Source organism: Entelurus aequoreus, linkage group LG08 (assembly GCF_033978785.1).
Source record: "Entelurus aequoreus isolate RoL-2023_Sb linkage group LG08, RoL_Eaeq_v1.1, whole genome shotgun sequence".
NCBI classification, from domain to species: domain Eukaryota; kingdom Metazoa; phylum Chordata; class Actinopteri; order Syngnathiformes; family Syngnathidae; genus Entelurus; species Entelurus aequoreus.
In genome coordinates, this window is record NC_084738.1 from 55,561,591 (window position 1) to 55,578,417 (window position 16,827).

Sequence of the window (16,827 nt, forward strand, 5' to 3'; positions counted from 1 at the left end):
ACTAATAACAAGTGCACTTTTCTTGGTAGAAAAAACAATTAGACCTTTTTGCTCAATATGTTGAAAAATATTCTTAAATTAAGTAAATGCTAGTGCCATTATCTTGACATAATGATATGCGCTCGGCATCATGATTTTTTTTTTTCATGCTTGAAGTAAGAAATCATTACTTTAAAAAAGTAGTTTTATACTTGTGAGTGTTGATGACACAGCTTTGCATCAGTTGATATTCTAGTTTCAAGCATGTTTTACTCAATATCGTTCATAAAATCTCAGCTACAAGCTGTAATATCTTACTGAGATAATTTAGGACCAAAACACTTAAAACAAGTAAAACATTCTAACATAAAATCTGCTTAGTGAGAACAATTATCTTATCAGACAGAAAATAAGCAAATATCACCCCTATTTGAGATATTTAATCTTACTTAGATTTCAGTTTTTGCAGTGCAGGTACCTTTTAAAATGTGAAAGGTGACCATCCCTACCAATTACTAAGATTGGGCATCGAGTGTTGCGCGTTGGTGGGAACCGGCAGAAAATAATTGAGAAACACTGGGTTAGAGGAAAAAGGGTGCAGGGCATCATGTCAAAGACGGGGCACTCTTTAATTTCCACAGGTGTTTCATCATCTTTGTCGTGCGCACTCCTTTGCACGATACACCAGCCTCGCATACTTTTGCACTGCGCAGACCGGCACCATTTTTATTGTATTTATTTATTTTTTGGAACGCCTACAAACACCGTTCATGGTTGTCATCTGACCTACTGCTTCTTCTTCGTTGGCGGTGGCTATTTCTTTCGGCCGGACATCAAAACTAGGAATCAAAATGGGAAAAAAACTGAACGATTCCAAGAGAATCGTAATGCTAGTCCCGGTTCCCACCGATGCGCAACACTCGATGCCCAATCCTAGTAATTGGTAGGGATGGTTACCTTTCTTATTTGAAAGTACCTGCACTTTGGAACCGATTTTACCAATATTCGGTACTTCTGTGTGTGTCAATGTTATTTTTTGCATAGGGGTTAGTGCATGTGCCTCACAATACGAAGGTCCTGAGTTCAATCCCGGGCTCGGGATCTTTCTGTGTGGAGTTTGCATGTTCTCCCCGTGACTGCGTGGGTTCCCTCCGGGTACTCCGGCTTCCTCCCACCTCCAAAAAAAATAAATGCACCTGGGGATAGGTTGATTGGCAACACTAAATTGGCCCTACTGTGTGAATGTGAGTGTGAATGTTGTCTGTCTATCTGTGTTGGCCCTGCGATGAGGTGGCGACTTGTCCAGGGTGTACCCCGCCTTTCGCCTGAATGCAGCTGAGAGGCTCCAGCACCCTCCGCGACCCCGAAAGGGACAATCGGTAGGAAATGGATGGATGGATTGACTAAAATCTCATTTTTAATGTAACATTTCAAAATGTGCTGATTATGATGACTGTGCTGTCCAGTTACGTCCTTTTTTCTTATTACATTTCTGAGTGTCATTTGTATTATATAGTGAACTTAGCATGCAGGTGCAATTCAAACGTGTTAGATAGCAGTGCATAGGCCACAGTGTGTTGCTCAGAAGAAGCCTTTGCCATGAAGCTGAATGTGGATGGTTCGTCTCATGTTGCTCCCTACAAAGTCTTTAAACTGTAAGTATTGTATTTATTATATAATAATTAGAGATGTCGGCCGATAATATCGGCCGATAACTGCTTTAAAATTTAATATCGGAAATTATCGGTATCAGTTTCAAAATTATCGGTATCTATTTCAAAAAGTAAAATGTATGAACTTTTTAAAACGCCACTGTACTTACTGGTACACGGACTTAGGGAGAGGTACAGCCAATAAACCTTAAAGGCACTGCCTTTGCGTGCCGGCCCAATCACATAATATCTATGGCTTTACACACACACAAGTGAATGCAAGGCATATTTGGTCAACAGCCATACAGGTCACACTGAGGGTAGCCGTATAAACAACTTTAAAGGCCTACTGAAACCCACTACTACCGACCACGCAGTCTGATAGTTTATATATCAATGATGAAATCTTAACATTGCAACACATGCCAATACGGCCGGGTTAACTTATAAAGTGCAATTTTAAATTTCTCGGGGAACTTCCGGTTCAAAACGCCTTTGAGGATGACGTATGCGCGTGACGTAGCCAGTAGAACACCGGTATGGCTTCCCCATTGAAGCCAATACGAAATAGCTGTTTTCATCTCATTATTCCACAGTATTCTGGACATCTGTGTTGGTGAATCTGTTGCAATTTGTTCATTGCATTATGGAGAACGAAGCTGAGCAAGCAAAGAAGAAAGTCGGTGCGAAGTGGAGTATTTTGCGAGGGAAGTCAGCAACACAACACAGTCGGTGTTTTATTGTTTACATTCCTGAAAGATGCAGTCAAGATCGAAGAACTCGGACAACAGAGACTCTTACCAGGAGGACTTTGACTTCGTTAACAGACGCAGACGCGATACCGTGAGTACCTGACCTGATGAGCGTGACGTCACGTCCCAAGATGGCGCCAGTATGTGCTAAGGCTTGCCGTCTCTCGCTGTCAGTTTTGCTTGTTTTTGTGCTGTTCGCGTCTTTTGTTGTACCTGTCAACTCACTGTTTGTGTATGACCGCCAAACGCTGTTGGATCTTTGTCCCTCTCACACGGATATGATCAACTTCGACGTTAGTTTTACGACGTCCCAGTCAGCTTCCTCACCTGGCCGGATTCCTGCCTTCCTTTTTCGCCCTCTGGCTCCTCTCCCCCGGCGAAAGCGTCATCGGCGCCGCGGTAAACGTGGCGGCCAGCTGGTGAAAGTTAGGGCACTCCTGGCCCGGCTTTCCGTGACTTCCCGAAGGAGGTATGGACCGGTACCTGGTTTCTTCCTGCACCCACGTTTGCTGGATCCCGCCGGGTCCTGGATTGTTCCTGTCGTCGGCCTGCAGGGGGAAGCTCGCCCGCCGCGCTCCTGCTGTCCCCGCCCCCGGAGGTGCGGAGTGAATTCCCGCCACCTGCGGGCTCTGTGTCGGGCCCCACCCAGATCAGCACCGGCCTTGGATGCGCCGGCCCCCGTTAAGTTCGGTCTTGTTAACGCAAGATCCTTGACAAACAAAACATTTATCCTGAAGGATTTATTCGTCTCCCGCGGACTGGACTTCCTCTGTGTGACGGAGACTTGGCTGAGAACTGGTGAGTTCGCTCCTCTAAATGAACTTTTATCACCGGAGTGCTCGTATTTTAATTCTCCGCGGTCGTCTGGCCGAAAAGGAGGAGGATTAGCAGTCGTTTTTAAAAATGACTTTAAATGCCGTCAGATCCGCCTGCAATCCTCCTTTTCAAGCTTCGAACTATGCATGTTTGAGCTGGGTCTTTCTGATGTCGTCCTGTGTGCTGTAGTTTATCGACCACCCAAGTACCACAAAGACTTCATAAATGACTTTTCTGAATTTCTGGCCGAAATTCTGCCCAAATATGATCGTGTTCTTATTGTTGGTGACTTTAATATTCACACCTGCTGCCCAGACGAACCTCTATCCAGGAGCTTCCTGAATGTCATTGACTCTTTTAATTTTATACAGTCTGTATCTGGTTCCACACATGAACGTGGGCATACACTAGATCTCGTATTGTCTCATGGTTTTAATGTTGACAATGTCGTTGTTGGTGATGCTGTGTTTTCTGATCACAGTCCTGTTATGTTTAATTTAAGTTTGGACCCTGATGTGAAACCGCTTGCCGTGCGTCATGGGCGTGTTATTAGGTCTGACACCGCAGCCACCTTCTCCCCTTTATTCACTGTGTCCATGCAGAGTATATCACACTCTGCAGACACTGAACAATTGATGTGCTCTTTTCTTTCTACATGTTCTGAGGTTCTGGATAGTATAGCGCCCCTCAAAGCTATACGTCCAAAGCCAAAACAGGAGCCTTGGCTCAATGAAACCACACGCACAGCTCGGCGTGAGTGGCGAAGGGCGGAGCGCAAGTGGAAAGGGGATCACTTGGAGGTTTCTTATCAAATTTTAAAAGAAAACTGTCAGAACTATCAAAGTGTGGTTAAAGCTGAAAAAACAAAATATCTGTCAGACTTAATTTTAAATAGTATCAGCAAGCCACGTGTTCTTTTTAATACTATTAGTTATGTTCTTAATCCGAATCCAGCCACTTTACTGGAGATGACAAGTGAAACTTGTGAAAAATTTCTCTCCTTTTTTAACGATAAGGTTGCTTTTATTCGGGCAAATCTTTCTCGCTCTCCATTGAGTTTTAATGTGGCCACTCAGTGCTTGGCTGTGTTTAGTCACTTTGAGCCTGTGTCCATGCCTGAGCTTACAGGAATAGTCCACAAACTGAAACCCTCGTCCTGTCCCACAGACCCAGTACCCCCTCGCTTTTTTAAAGAAATCTGGGGCACTATTGACTTGTCTGTTAGGGACATCATCAACAGCAGCTTGATTTCTGGCTGGGTCCCCTCTTTTTGTAAAAGAGCTGTTGTCGAGCCTTTGATTAAAAAAACAGGTCTAGATCCGACATGTTTGTCAAATTATCGGCCCATTTCCAAATTACCTTTTGTGTCAAAAATTCTGGAGAAATGTGTTTTAGCGCAGCTGCAGCCTTTTTTAGATGAAAATAGCACTTTAGATCCATTTCAGTCTGGATACAAGGCTTTGCACAGTACTGAATCTGCACTTTTAAAGGTTTTTAATGACTTGCTTTTAATGTCTGATTCTGGTAGCTCTGCCATTTTAGTGCTTTTAGATCTTACAGCTGCCTTTGACACAGTCGACCACACAATTCTTTTAGACCGCCTGAGAGACTGTGTGGGTGTCAGGGGGACTGCATTAGAGTGGTTCAGATCCTACCTGTCAGAGAGGTCCTTCTCTGTCAGGCTGGGGGACGCCACCTCTTCTTCTGCTCCGCTTTACTGTGGTGTCCCCCAGGGATCCATTCTAGGCCCCATCCTGTTTTCCTTGTACATTCTCCCTCTTGGAGAGATTTTTAAGAAACATGGAGTGTCTTATCACTTTTATGCAGATGACTGCCAAATGTATATGCCAATTTCAAAAGGCCACGGCCCCCTGACACCCCTTCTCAACTGTCTATGTGATGTCAAGGCTTGGTTAGCCCAGAATTTTTTAATAATGAATGAGGGAAAAACGGAAATTTCAGTTTTTGGTCCGGCCCTCACTGACTTGGGACCATTGCAAAATCATGTGCGTCCCAAAGTCACCAGCCTTGGCGTCACTATAGACAGCGATTTTAAATTTGACAAACAAGTCAATGGCGTTTTAAAATCGTGTTTTTATCATCTTCGTCTTTTAGCAAAGGTAAAACCATTTTTATCTTTTAACCTTTTTGAACAAGTCGTGCATGCTTTTATTTCAAGTCGCCTAGACTACTGCAATGCACTTTATGCTGGCATTAGCCAAAAAACTCTCTCCCGGTTGCAGTTAGTCCAGAACGCGGCAGCACGACTTTTAACAGGGGCCAGGAAACGTGAGCATATAACCCCAATTCTTCGGAGTTTGCACTGGCTCCCTGTTCATTTTAGAATTGATTTTAAATCCTTGCTGTTTGTTTTTAAAGCTTTACATGGACTGGCACCTCAGTATATCTCGGACCTCATCCAAATTTACACTCCTGCGCGCGCTCTGAGGTCCGAGAGCCAGCTCCAGCTCGTGGTGCCCAGGACGAGACTTAAAACCAGGGGAGACAGGGCCTTCTCTGTGGTCGGCCCTAAACTCTGGAACACTCTGCCCCTCCATGTTCAAACTGCTCCCACAGTGGAGTGTTTTAAGTCTCGTCTAAAGACCCACTTTTATTCTTTGGCTTTTAACACTACGTGAGTTGTGTGGTCTTCTGTCCTCTGTTGTCCTGTGTGGTTAGGGTTAGGGTTATAAATTTTGATGTCTATTTTACTGTTTTAATTGGTTTCACCCTTTAAAATCGTTTTTAATCATATTTATTTTTTATATTGTCTCTGTATTGGTTTTCTATTCATTTATTCTTTGTTTTTATTCAGTCATTGGTGTAGCATAATATTGTTTTTTAATATTGTTTTTAATATAGTTTTTAATATTGTTTTTAATATTGTTTTTAACATGGCTGTGCAGCACTTTGGAAACATTCTTGTTGTGTAAATGTGCTATATAAATAAAGTGGATTGGATTGGATTGGATACGCTTCCAAACATTTGATCGCTTGCTATAACTAGCTCGAGCTAGTAGCTAGGAGCTAGGAGCTAGCATAACAAACACCTAGGTGTTTGTTATGCGGGATTAATTTGTGGCATATTAAATATAAGCCTGGTTGTGTTGTGGCTAATAGAGTATATATATTTCTTGTGTTTATTTACTGTTGTAGTCATTCCCAGCTGAATATCAGGTCCCACCCGCGCGCTTCCAAACATTTGATTGCTTGCCCGTACGTGCGTGTCATGTAAGTAACTTTGGTTAAATATATAAGCTTTATGAACCTTGGGTTAGGTGAACGGTTCTTTGGGCTGAGTGAGTGTGTGTGTTGTGCAGGTGTTTGAATTGTATTGGCTGGTTATATATACGGGATCCCGTCCATATTACCCGCTCGAGCTAGTAGCTAGTAGCTAGGAGCTAGCATAACAAACACCTAGGTGTTTTTATGTGGGATTAATTTGTGTCATATTAAATATAAGCCTGGTTGTGTTGTGGCTAATAGAGTATATATATGTCTTGTGTTTATTTACTGTTTTAGTCATTTCCAGCTGAATATCAGGTCACCCCCGGCTCTCACAGCATCTTCCCTATCTGAATCGCTTCCACTCCCCACTAGTCCTTCACTTGCACTTTACTCATCCACATATCTTTCTTCATCCTCGCTCAAATTAATGGGGAAATTGTCGCTTTCTCGGTCCGAATCTCTCTCACTTCATGCGGCCATCATTGTAAACAATAGGGAACTTTGCGTGTATGTTCAATTGACTACGTCACGCTACTTCCGGTAGGGGCAAGCCTTTTTTTTATCAAATACCAAAAGTTGCGATCTTTATCGTCGTTGTAATATACTAAATCCTTTCAGCAAAAATATGGCAATATCGCGAAATGATCAAGTATGACACAGAGAATAGTTCTGTTATCCCCGTTTAAATAAAAAAAAATCATTTCAGTAGGCCTTTAGCACTGTTACAAATATGCGCCACACTGTGAACCCACACCAAACAAGAATGACAAACACATTTCGGGAGAACATCCGCACCGTAACACAACATAAACACAACAGAACAAATACCCAGAACCCCTTGCAGCACTAACTCTTCCGGGACGCTACAATATACACCCCCGCCACCCCCTACCCCACCCACACCCCAACCCCGCCCACCTCAACCTCCTCATGCTCTCTCAGGGAGAGCATGTCCCAAATTCCAAGCTGCTGCTTTGAGGCATGTTTAAAAAAAAAAAAGCACTTTGTGATTTCAATAATAAATATGGCAGTGCCATGTTGGCATTTTTTACCATAACTTGAGTTGATTTATTTTGGAAAACCTTGTTACATTGTTTAATGCATCCAGCGGGGCATCGCAACAAAATTAGGCATAATAATATGTTAATTCCACGACTGTATATATCGGTATCAATTGATATCGGAATCGGTAATTAAGAGTTGGACAATATCGGAATATCGGATATCGGCAAAAAAGCCATTATCGGACATCTCTAATAATAATATATAATGTGACATATGTTATATTTTATATTGCTATTATGGTACATTTTTAGTCTACTTTATACCTTTTGTGTTTGCTCTATTTTTGTGCTCTTGTGTGCATGATCCTTTCCATCCTTTGTTACTGAGCTACTGTGTGGAACAATTTCCCTTGTGGATCAATAAAGTTTGTCTAAGTCTAAAAGTCTATTACACACTTGCCGTTTGATTGTAATGTTCTTCCTTGTTGTAGTTTTCCGTACCAAATTTTGCCTAACTTTACATTTTAGTGTTTTCTATCAGGCCTACTTGCTTTGTTGGCATTGGAAATTGCAACATCACAGAGAGGCAGTTTGGCTAAGTCCCCTCTGAGTGCTGCTTGGGTGATTGAAGTGTTTGAGCTAGTGTTTAGTCTGCAACAGGGTGTGACATCACCAGGTATTGAAAGATAGCACCGTTTGATTTCAACTGTACTGACGGATTTCGGTATGGCCACTTCAGCCTGAATAGATGTGAGACCAAGACTCATAGGAAAATCGTTTTATAATGTTAGACATGCCAACTTTGAATTGTTCAGTTCAATTTGTTTTAAAAGTATGGCGACCTTCAAGGACAATTTTACCTTATGTGGTGAGATACCAGGGTTTCTCCAACGACATCTGTGTTTCAGTTGTCATAATAACAAGATTGTCAGCAGAGGCAGTACTGAGTCACCGTGTTTAAAATACAAAACCCAAAACCAGTGAAGTTGGCACGTTGTGTAAATCGTAAATAAAAACAGAATACAATGATTTGCAAATCCTTTTCAACCTATATTTAATTGAATAGACTGCGAAGACAAGATACTTAACATTCGAACTGGTAAACTTTGTTATTTTTTCGCAAATATTAGCTTATTTGGAATTAGATGCCTGCAACATGTTTCAAAAAAGCTGGCACAAGTGGCAAAAAAGACTGAGAAAGTTGAGGAATGCTCATCAAACACTTATTTGGAACATCCCACAGGTGAACAGGCTAATTGGGAACAGGTGGGTGCCATGATTTGGTATAAAAGCAGCTTCCATGAAATGCTCAGTCATTCAAAATCAAGGATGGGGCGAGGGTCACCACTTTGTGAACAAATGCGTGAGCAAATTGTCGAACAGTTTAAGAACAACATTTCTCAACGAGCTGTTGCAAGGAATTTAGGGTTTTCACCATCAACGGTCCATAATATCATCAAAAGGCTCAGATAATCTGGAGAAATCACTGCACATAACATTGAACGCCCGTGACCTTTGATCCCTCAGGCGGTACTGCATCAAAAACCGACTTCAGTGTGAGGATATCACCACACGGGCTCAGGAACACTTCAGAAAACCACTGTCAGTAACTACAGTTCGTCGCTACATCTGTAAGTGCAAGTTAAAACTCTACTATGCAAAGCCAAAGCCATTTATCAACAACACCCAGAAACGCAGCCGGCTTCGCTGGGCCCGAGCTCATCCAAGATGGACTGGTGCAAAGTGGAAAAGTGTTCTGTGGTCTGACAAGAACACATTTCAAATTGTTTTTTGGAAACTGTGGACGTTGTGTCCTCTGGAACAAAGAGGAAAAGAACCATCCAGACTGTTATAGGCGCAAATTTCAAAAGCCAGCATCTGTGATGGTATGGGGGTGTATTATCCATGTTATCAATGCCCAAGGCATGGATAACTTACTTATCTGTGAAGGCGCCATTAATGCTAAAAGGTTCACACAGGTTTTGGAGCAACATATGTTGCCATCCAAGCAACGTTATCATGGACGCCCCTGCTTATTTCAGCAAGACAATGCCAACCTCGTGTTACAACAGCGTGGCTTCATAGTAAAAGAGTGTGGGTACTAGACTGGCCTGCCTGTAGTCCAGACCTGTCTCCCATTGAAAATGTGTGGCGCATTATGAAGCCTAAAATACCACCACGGAGACTGTTGAACAACTTAAGCTGTACATCAAGCAAGAATGGGAAATAATTCCACCTGAAAAGCTTTAAAAATGTGTCTCCTCAGTTTCCAAACGTTTACTAAGTGTTGGTAAAAGGAAAGGCCATGTAACACAGTGGTAAAAATGCCCCCGTGTCAACTTTTTTGCTATGTGTTGCTGCCATTAAATTCTAAGTTAATGCTAATTTGCAAAAAAAATTATGTTTCTCAGTTCGAACATTAAATATCTTGTCTTTGCAGTCTATTCAATTGAAAAGAAGTTGAAAAGGATTTGCAAATCATTGTATTCAGTTTTTATTTACTATTTACACAACGTGCCAACTTCACTGGTTTTGGGTTTTGTACTACTGTCCACATCCATTGGACATTTTAAACAGCAGCATGACATCTCACCTGAGACAGGTCCACTGACGAGGACGCCCAGTGCCGCACCACCTCCGACAGCGAAGTTGACTGAGAGAAATGTCCCGTGCGAGCCACGGCTCAGCATCCACTGAGCCCCTGCGGCACAGCTAAACATCTGGATGGAGGAGGGAAAACAAACTTTTATTATTTTTACTGCTGCTGATGAACGTCTAACAGGGACTATACAGCTAGCACAGTGTGTATTATACAGTATACGTCTGGATTAGTTTTTGCCTCATCCCTCACTTAAAGGGGAACTGCACTTGTTTATTGTAATTTGCATATCAATCACAATCCTTATGGACAACAACACGTTTTTCTTTTTTTATGCATTTCAACTAAATAAATGCGAGCAAAATTTAATTGAATGGGAATCCCTCTATTCTGCCTATAAAGCGCTTAAAAACAAACAAAAAAATCATCAAGGTTTTATACACACCTTGTAAGTATAAAGTATATGTAATGTAGTACCAGGCACAATTATAGTAAGATGTAATATTTACAAACCTTGTTTCCATATGAGTTGGGAAATTGTGTTAGATGTAAATATAAACGAAATACAATGACTTGCAAATCATTTTCAACCCATATTCAGTTGAATATGCTACAAAGACAACATATTTGATGTTCAAACTGATAAAAATGTTTTTTTTTTGCAAATAATCATTAACTTTAGAATTTGATGCCAGCAACACGTGACAAAGAAGTTGGGAAAGGTGGCAATAAAAACTGATAAAGTTGAGGAATGCTCATCAAACACTTATTTGGAACATCCCACAGGTGAACATGTAAATTGGGAACAGGTGGGTGCCATGATTGGGTATAAAAGTAGATTCCATGAAATGCTCAGTCATTCACAAACAAGGATGGGGCGAGAGTCACCACTTTGTCTACAAATGCGTGAGCAAATTGTTGAACAGTTTAAGAAAAACCTTTCTCAACCAGCTATTGCAAGGAATTTAGGGATTTCACCATCTACGGTCCGTAATATCATCAAAGGGTTCAGAGAATCTGGAGAAATCACTGCACGTAAGCAGCTAAGCCCGTGACCTTCGATCCCTCAGGCTGTACTGCATCAACAAGCGACATCAGTGTGTAAAGGATATCACCACATGGGCTCAGGAATACTTCAGAAACCCACTGTCAGTAACTACAGTTGGTCGCTACATCTTTAAGTGCAAGTTAAAACTCTTCTATGCAAGGCGAAAACCTTTATCAACAACACCCAGAAACGCCGTCGGCTTCGCTGGGCCTGAGCTCATCTTAGATGGACTGATACAAAGTGGAAAAGTGTTCTGTGGTCTGACTAGTCCACATTTCCAATTGTTTTTGGAAACTGTGGACGTCGTGTCCTCCGGACCAAAGAGGAAAAGAACCATCCGGATTGTTATAGGCGCAAAGTTGAAAAGCCAGCATCTGTGATGGTATGGGGGTGTATTAGTGCCCAAGACATGGGTAACTTACACATCTGTGAAGGCGCCATTAATGCTGAAAGGTACATACAGGTTTTGGAGCAACATATGTTGCCATCCAAGCAACGTTACAATGGACGCCCCTGCTTATTTCAGCAAGACAATGCCAAGCCACGTGTTACATCAATGTGTGGCACATTATGAAGCCTAAAATACCACAACGGAGACCCCCGGACTGTTGAACAATTTAAGCTGTACATCAAGCAAGAATGGGAAAGAATTCCACCTGAGAAGCTTAAAAAATGTGTCTCCTCAGTTCCCAAACGTTTACTGAGTGTTGTTAAAAGGAAAGGCCATGTAACACAGTGGTGAACATGCCCTTTCCCAACTACTTTGGCACGTGTTGCAGCCATGAAATTCTAAGTTAATTATTATTTGCAAAAAAAAAATAAAGTTTATGAGTTTGAACATCAAATATCTTGTCTTTGTAGTGCATTCAATTGAATATGGGTTGAAAAGGATTTGCAAATCATTGTATTCCGTTTATATTTACATCCAACACAATTTCCCAACTCATATGGAAACGGAGTTTGTATATATTTTGATCATTTTCAGCATATAGCGGCGCATTAATTTCAAAAAAGCATCACAACGTTCGCTTTTTTTCTGTCCAACATCACTCACTGCAGACCATGAGAGCCAACAAATATAGCAAAACATCACTTACTGTACAATGTTTTATCATCATCTTTACTGTTTATGTCCACATTATTTTAATATCCAGCTGAGAAACACGATTTATAATCTAAAATAAACTTTCACGAGGTCTGAGGCGGGAAAGCAGCTCACCAGCTCATGATGTCAATACAGCAGCATAAGGAAGTTACCTCTCAGAATGTCGGTCCTTAACATTAACACTTATAATAACAATATCGCTCATACTTGGCTAATATTCAGGTCATGAAATGTAAGTGGAGTATTGCTGGTGCTTTTTGGATGGTTATTTATGGTCGAAATAGACGCAGTGACGTCATGGCCCCCACTGACTCTATTGTAAGCAGACTTTTATTTTGGTTTATTTACGAGTTACATCAGGGGTGTCAAACTCATTTCAGCTCAGGGGCTGCGTTGAGGAAAATCTGTGCACACGCGAGCCGGACTATTAAAATCATGGCCTTAAAACTAAAAAATAAAGACAACTTCAGATTGTTTTCTTTGTCTTACTTTGGCCAAAAATAGAACAAACACAGTTTGAAAATATTACAATAAAAATATAGAAAAAAATATCGGCAGCAGTAAAGTTTAGATCCATGAAGGAAAGAAGAAAGTGAATGAATATTTATAATTGAATAGATTGACATATGCATACAAATGTGTTTTCTTTTGTATTATTTTTTTCAATGAATTAAGTTATGTTTATGACAACCTTTTTCCAAAACACAATATAGAATGTGAGATATAACAGGATAATGCAAACATTTGTTTTCAAAACGGTTACAAAAAAGTGGTACCCCAAAAATTTACTGTGGGACCCCATTTTTATGACTTGATGGGGTTTGGAAAATTCTTAGCGCCAACACCAATGAAGTATTGGTGCGTGCAAAACAGCAGCAGGCTGCTGTGGCCTGCGGGCTGGTTCTAATACTAATCAAATATCATCCCGGGGGACAAAGGTAATTAATTTGTGGGCCGGATCTGGCTCACGGGCCTTAACTTTGACATATAGGAGTTAAAAAAAGACCATGTGTTTTTTTTCTTTCATAAGGATTCTGAATTATGGGCTAAATTCCCCCAAAAGTGCATTTCCCCTTTAAAGTGTGAGGAAAGAATGTGTGAAGAATGCACTTGTATGGCGTTTCTTCGATGTGAAGACTCAATACGTCGGATAGAGAAAGAGATAATTCATTATTATTTGCTTACAGATGATACCTGGTGGTTGTCTGAGCACACTGCAGCTAGTTCCGAATAAATTACCTAACCCATCCATCCATCCATTTTCTACCGCTTATCGCTTTCGGGGTCGCGGGCGGTGCTGGAGCCTACACTGCAAAAACTGAAATCTAAGTAAGATTAAATATCTCAAATAAGGGTGATATTTGCTTGTTTTCTGTCTGATAAGATAATTATTCTCACTAAGCAGATTTTATGTTAGAGTGTTTCACTTGTTTTAATATATAAGGGTTTTGGTCCTAAATGATTTCAGTAAGATATTACAGCTTGTTGCTGAGATTTTATGATCTAAAATCTTGCCTAGGGCGCCAGATTGGTTAGGGCCAGGCCTGTCTATATGTTATGATCCGCTGCCCGGATCATATTTCTGTTTGTGTTTTCTAGTCATTTGTGTTTTTCTGCTAGTCTTGGACTCCTTCTTAGTATCTGTTTAAGCACCTCTGAGTTTGGTTACCATAGTAACTAATTACGTTCACCTGCCGCTGGGGTTCCCGACACGCACCTGTTGGTCATCATTGACATTATTATTTAAAGCCTGCCTTCTCAGTCAGTCGTCCTGGCTTCTTTGTTTTGCATCCTGCGAATGCCACGTAGGTTTGTTCTAGTTTCCTAGCTCCTGCTAGTAGTCACAATCTGTGCTAAGTGTTAGCCTTAGCTTCCGGTGCGCTCGGCACCTCGTCTTGTCGGTTTGTTTTCTGTTTTGTACCAGTTTTGTGTTATTTGATAATTAAATCATGTCGTTACCTGCAAGTCCTGTCCGGTTTTCGTCCTTTGCATCTTGGGAGAACAAAAATCCCGCAGCACCATGCGTCCCGAACGTGACAGAAAAGAAGCCAGCAAGTCGTTCTCCCGCATTGGACAGCAGAAAGTCTTCGCCTCGCCGTCAAGACGCGTCGCTACCAAAGACTCCTCCTCCGGACAGCAGCACGCCAAAAGCAGCCCATCTGATGTTTGGTAAATCCATTCATGTTGGTACCAAACAATTTTCCAACTGGGCTGGGAGCCAGAGGGAGACCCGCGCTGTTGACAGTACGCTGCTTACTTGCGATGACGTCATCCCGCCCACTAGTGATGACGTCATAGACCAAGATTTGTTTTTAGATTCTGTTTACTCCCTTTGTCAGCCACCCTTTAAAGATTTTTTTTCTAGAATTAATCCTTATGAGAAGATTTTTTCTAAATTTAGATTTTTTCAGTTCTAGCCTTCTGTTCTTCAAGCTCCGCCCCCAGTGACTTTGGCTCCGCCCCCGTGACTATTGCTCCCACCCAGTCTAAAGTAGGGGGGGTGAATAGACTTTTTGGACAATCGAGAGGGGAGGAGTCTACCCCCCTCCTGACCTCCCTCCACCCGCCCCTAAAGAAGATTCCAGAACACAGGGAGCGCGTCTGGTATCCGCTTCTTGAGGGGGGGGGGGGGCTAGTGCTGGGAGCTGTGCTACGGAGGTAGCACAGCTGCGCCCTGCCAAGCCGCAACCCCCAGCCAGACAACAGGAGGAACGTTTTGGCGTTCTTAGGGCTGGCATCAACGCCATGGCGGAACGCCAAGACGCCCGCCTTGAGGCTTTGGAGAGACAGCTGGGAAGTATACTCACCGCGCTGCAGGTAATGATTCCCCCTACGGCCGACCCAGCAGTCCAGCTGAGACATCCTCCGCCCACGGCGACAGACGAGCCGCCTGCTCCGCCTCTGGTTTACGCACCAGCACCTGACCCCAGAGTGGTTCACGCACCAGCACCTGACCCCAGAGTGGTTCATGCACCAGCACCTGACCCCAGACTGGTTCACGCACCAGCACCTGACCCCAGACTGGTTCACGCACCAGCACCTGCTGCCATGGCAACGACAGTGACTCCTGCTGCCACGGCAACGACAGCGACTCCTGCTGCAACAACAGCGACTCCTGCTGCAACGACAGCGACTCCTGCTGCCACGACAGCGACTCCTGCTGCCACGGCAACGACGACACCGCCGCCTCCTGCTCCGGCAACGACGACGACGCCGCCTCCTGCTCCGGCTTCCACGGCGACGTCGACTCCTCCTGCTTCCACGACGACGTCGACTCCTCCTGCTTCCACGGCGACGCCTTCTGCTTCCATGGCGTCGCTTCCTGTTTCCACGGCGACGACGCCTCCCACGGTGTCCACGCCTACAACGCTGACGACGTGCCCACCTCCACGTGTCCGGCGGGCCACACCACGCCGCCGGCCACCTCCACGTCTATGGACTTTTTATGGACGCCTTTGGTGCCAACAGCAGCGACACCCAAGACTTTGTCATAGAACTCTCCGGCTGCTGAACTTCTGGCGCCAATCACGCCCACCTTCTTGGCGGCCACAAATGTGGCCTTTCCGTGGTCGCCCGCCTTGCCTGCGGCAGCGGCGTTCCATTCGCCGCCACCACCTGACTCGTCCCCGTTGGATTCAGGGACACGCGGCCTGGCGACCCTCCGCCAAGACCTCCCTCCACCCTCCCTTGACTTGTGAACTGCCTTGTAGTTGGGGGGTTTTTAGTTTTTCCAGGGGACATCTGGGATCTGTCCCTTAAGGGGGGGGGGGGGGGGGGGGTACTGTTATGATCCGCTGCCCGGATCATATTTCTGTTTATGTTTTCTAGTCATTTGTGTTTTTCTGCTAGTCTTGGACTCCTTCTTAGTATCTGTTTAAGCACCTCTGAGTTTGGTTACCATAGTAACTATTTACGTTCACCTGCCGCTGGGGTTCCCGACACGCACCTGTTGGTCATCATTGACATTATTAATTAAAGCCTGCCTTCTCAGTCAGTCGTTCTGGCTTCTTTGTTTTGCATCCCGCGACTGCCACGTAGGTTTGTTCTAGTTTCCTAGCTCCTGCTAGTAGTCACAATCTGTGCTAAGTGTTAGCCTTAGCTTCCGGTGCGCTCGGCACCTCGTCCTGTCGGTTTGTTTTCTGTTTTGTACCAGTTTTGTGTTATTTGATAATTAAATCATGTTGTTACCTGCAAGTCCTGTCCGGTTTTCGTCCTTTGCATCTTGGGAGAACAAAAATCCCGCAGCACCATGCGTCCCGAACGTGACACTATATTGAGTAAAACATGCTTGAAACTAGAATATCAACTGATGCAAAGCTGTGTCATCAACACTCACAAGTATAAAACTACTTTTTTAAAGTAATAATTTCTTATTTTAAGCATGAAAAAAAAAAATCATGACTTTGACACAATTGTGTCTCATAATTAAAACGGATGACAGCCAAATGGACTTTGCTGTTTTTCAATGAAACAATAAAAATATGTACCCATATAGTAGTACAGTTGGTACAGTACAGTAAACGGACAGTTAATATTTAAACATTTCACATGTGACATTTCAAACTATTTTGAACAGAAATAGTTCATGCGCATTCAGATGAATTCTTCAAAATTACAATACAATTTTTTTTGGCCGGGGGCCTG

General features: G+C 43.1%; 1 protein-coding gene across 1 annotated transcript in view; it reads right to left on the reverse strand.

Annotated features, from left to right (window-relative positions):
- LOC133656051 (aquaporin-3-like) overlaps positions 1 to 16,827 on the reverse strand; it is a 42,808-nt gene that overhangs the window by 21,713 nt on the left and 4,268 nt on the right. Inside the window, exon 2 of the mRNA XM_062056838.1 lies at positions 10,025 to 10,151. Within this exon, the coding sequence (XP_061912822.1) occupies positions 10,025 to 10,151 (127 nt within the window). The remainder of the gene's footprint in view (positions 1 to 10,024; positions 10,152 to 16,827) is intronic.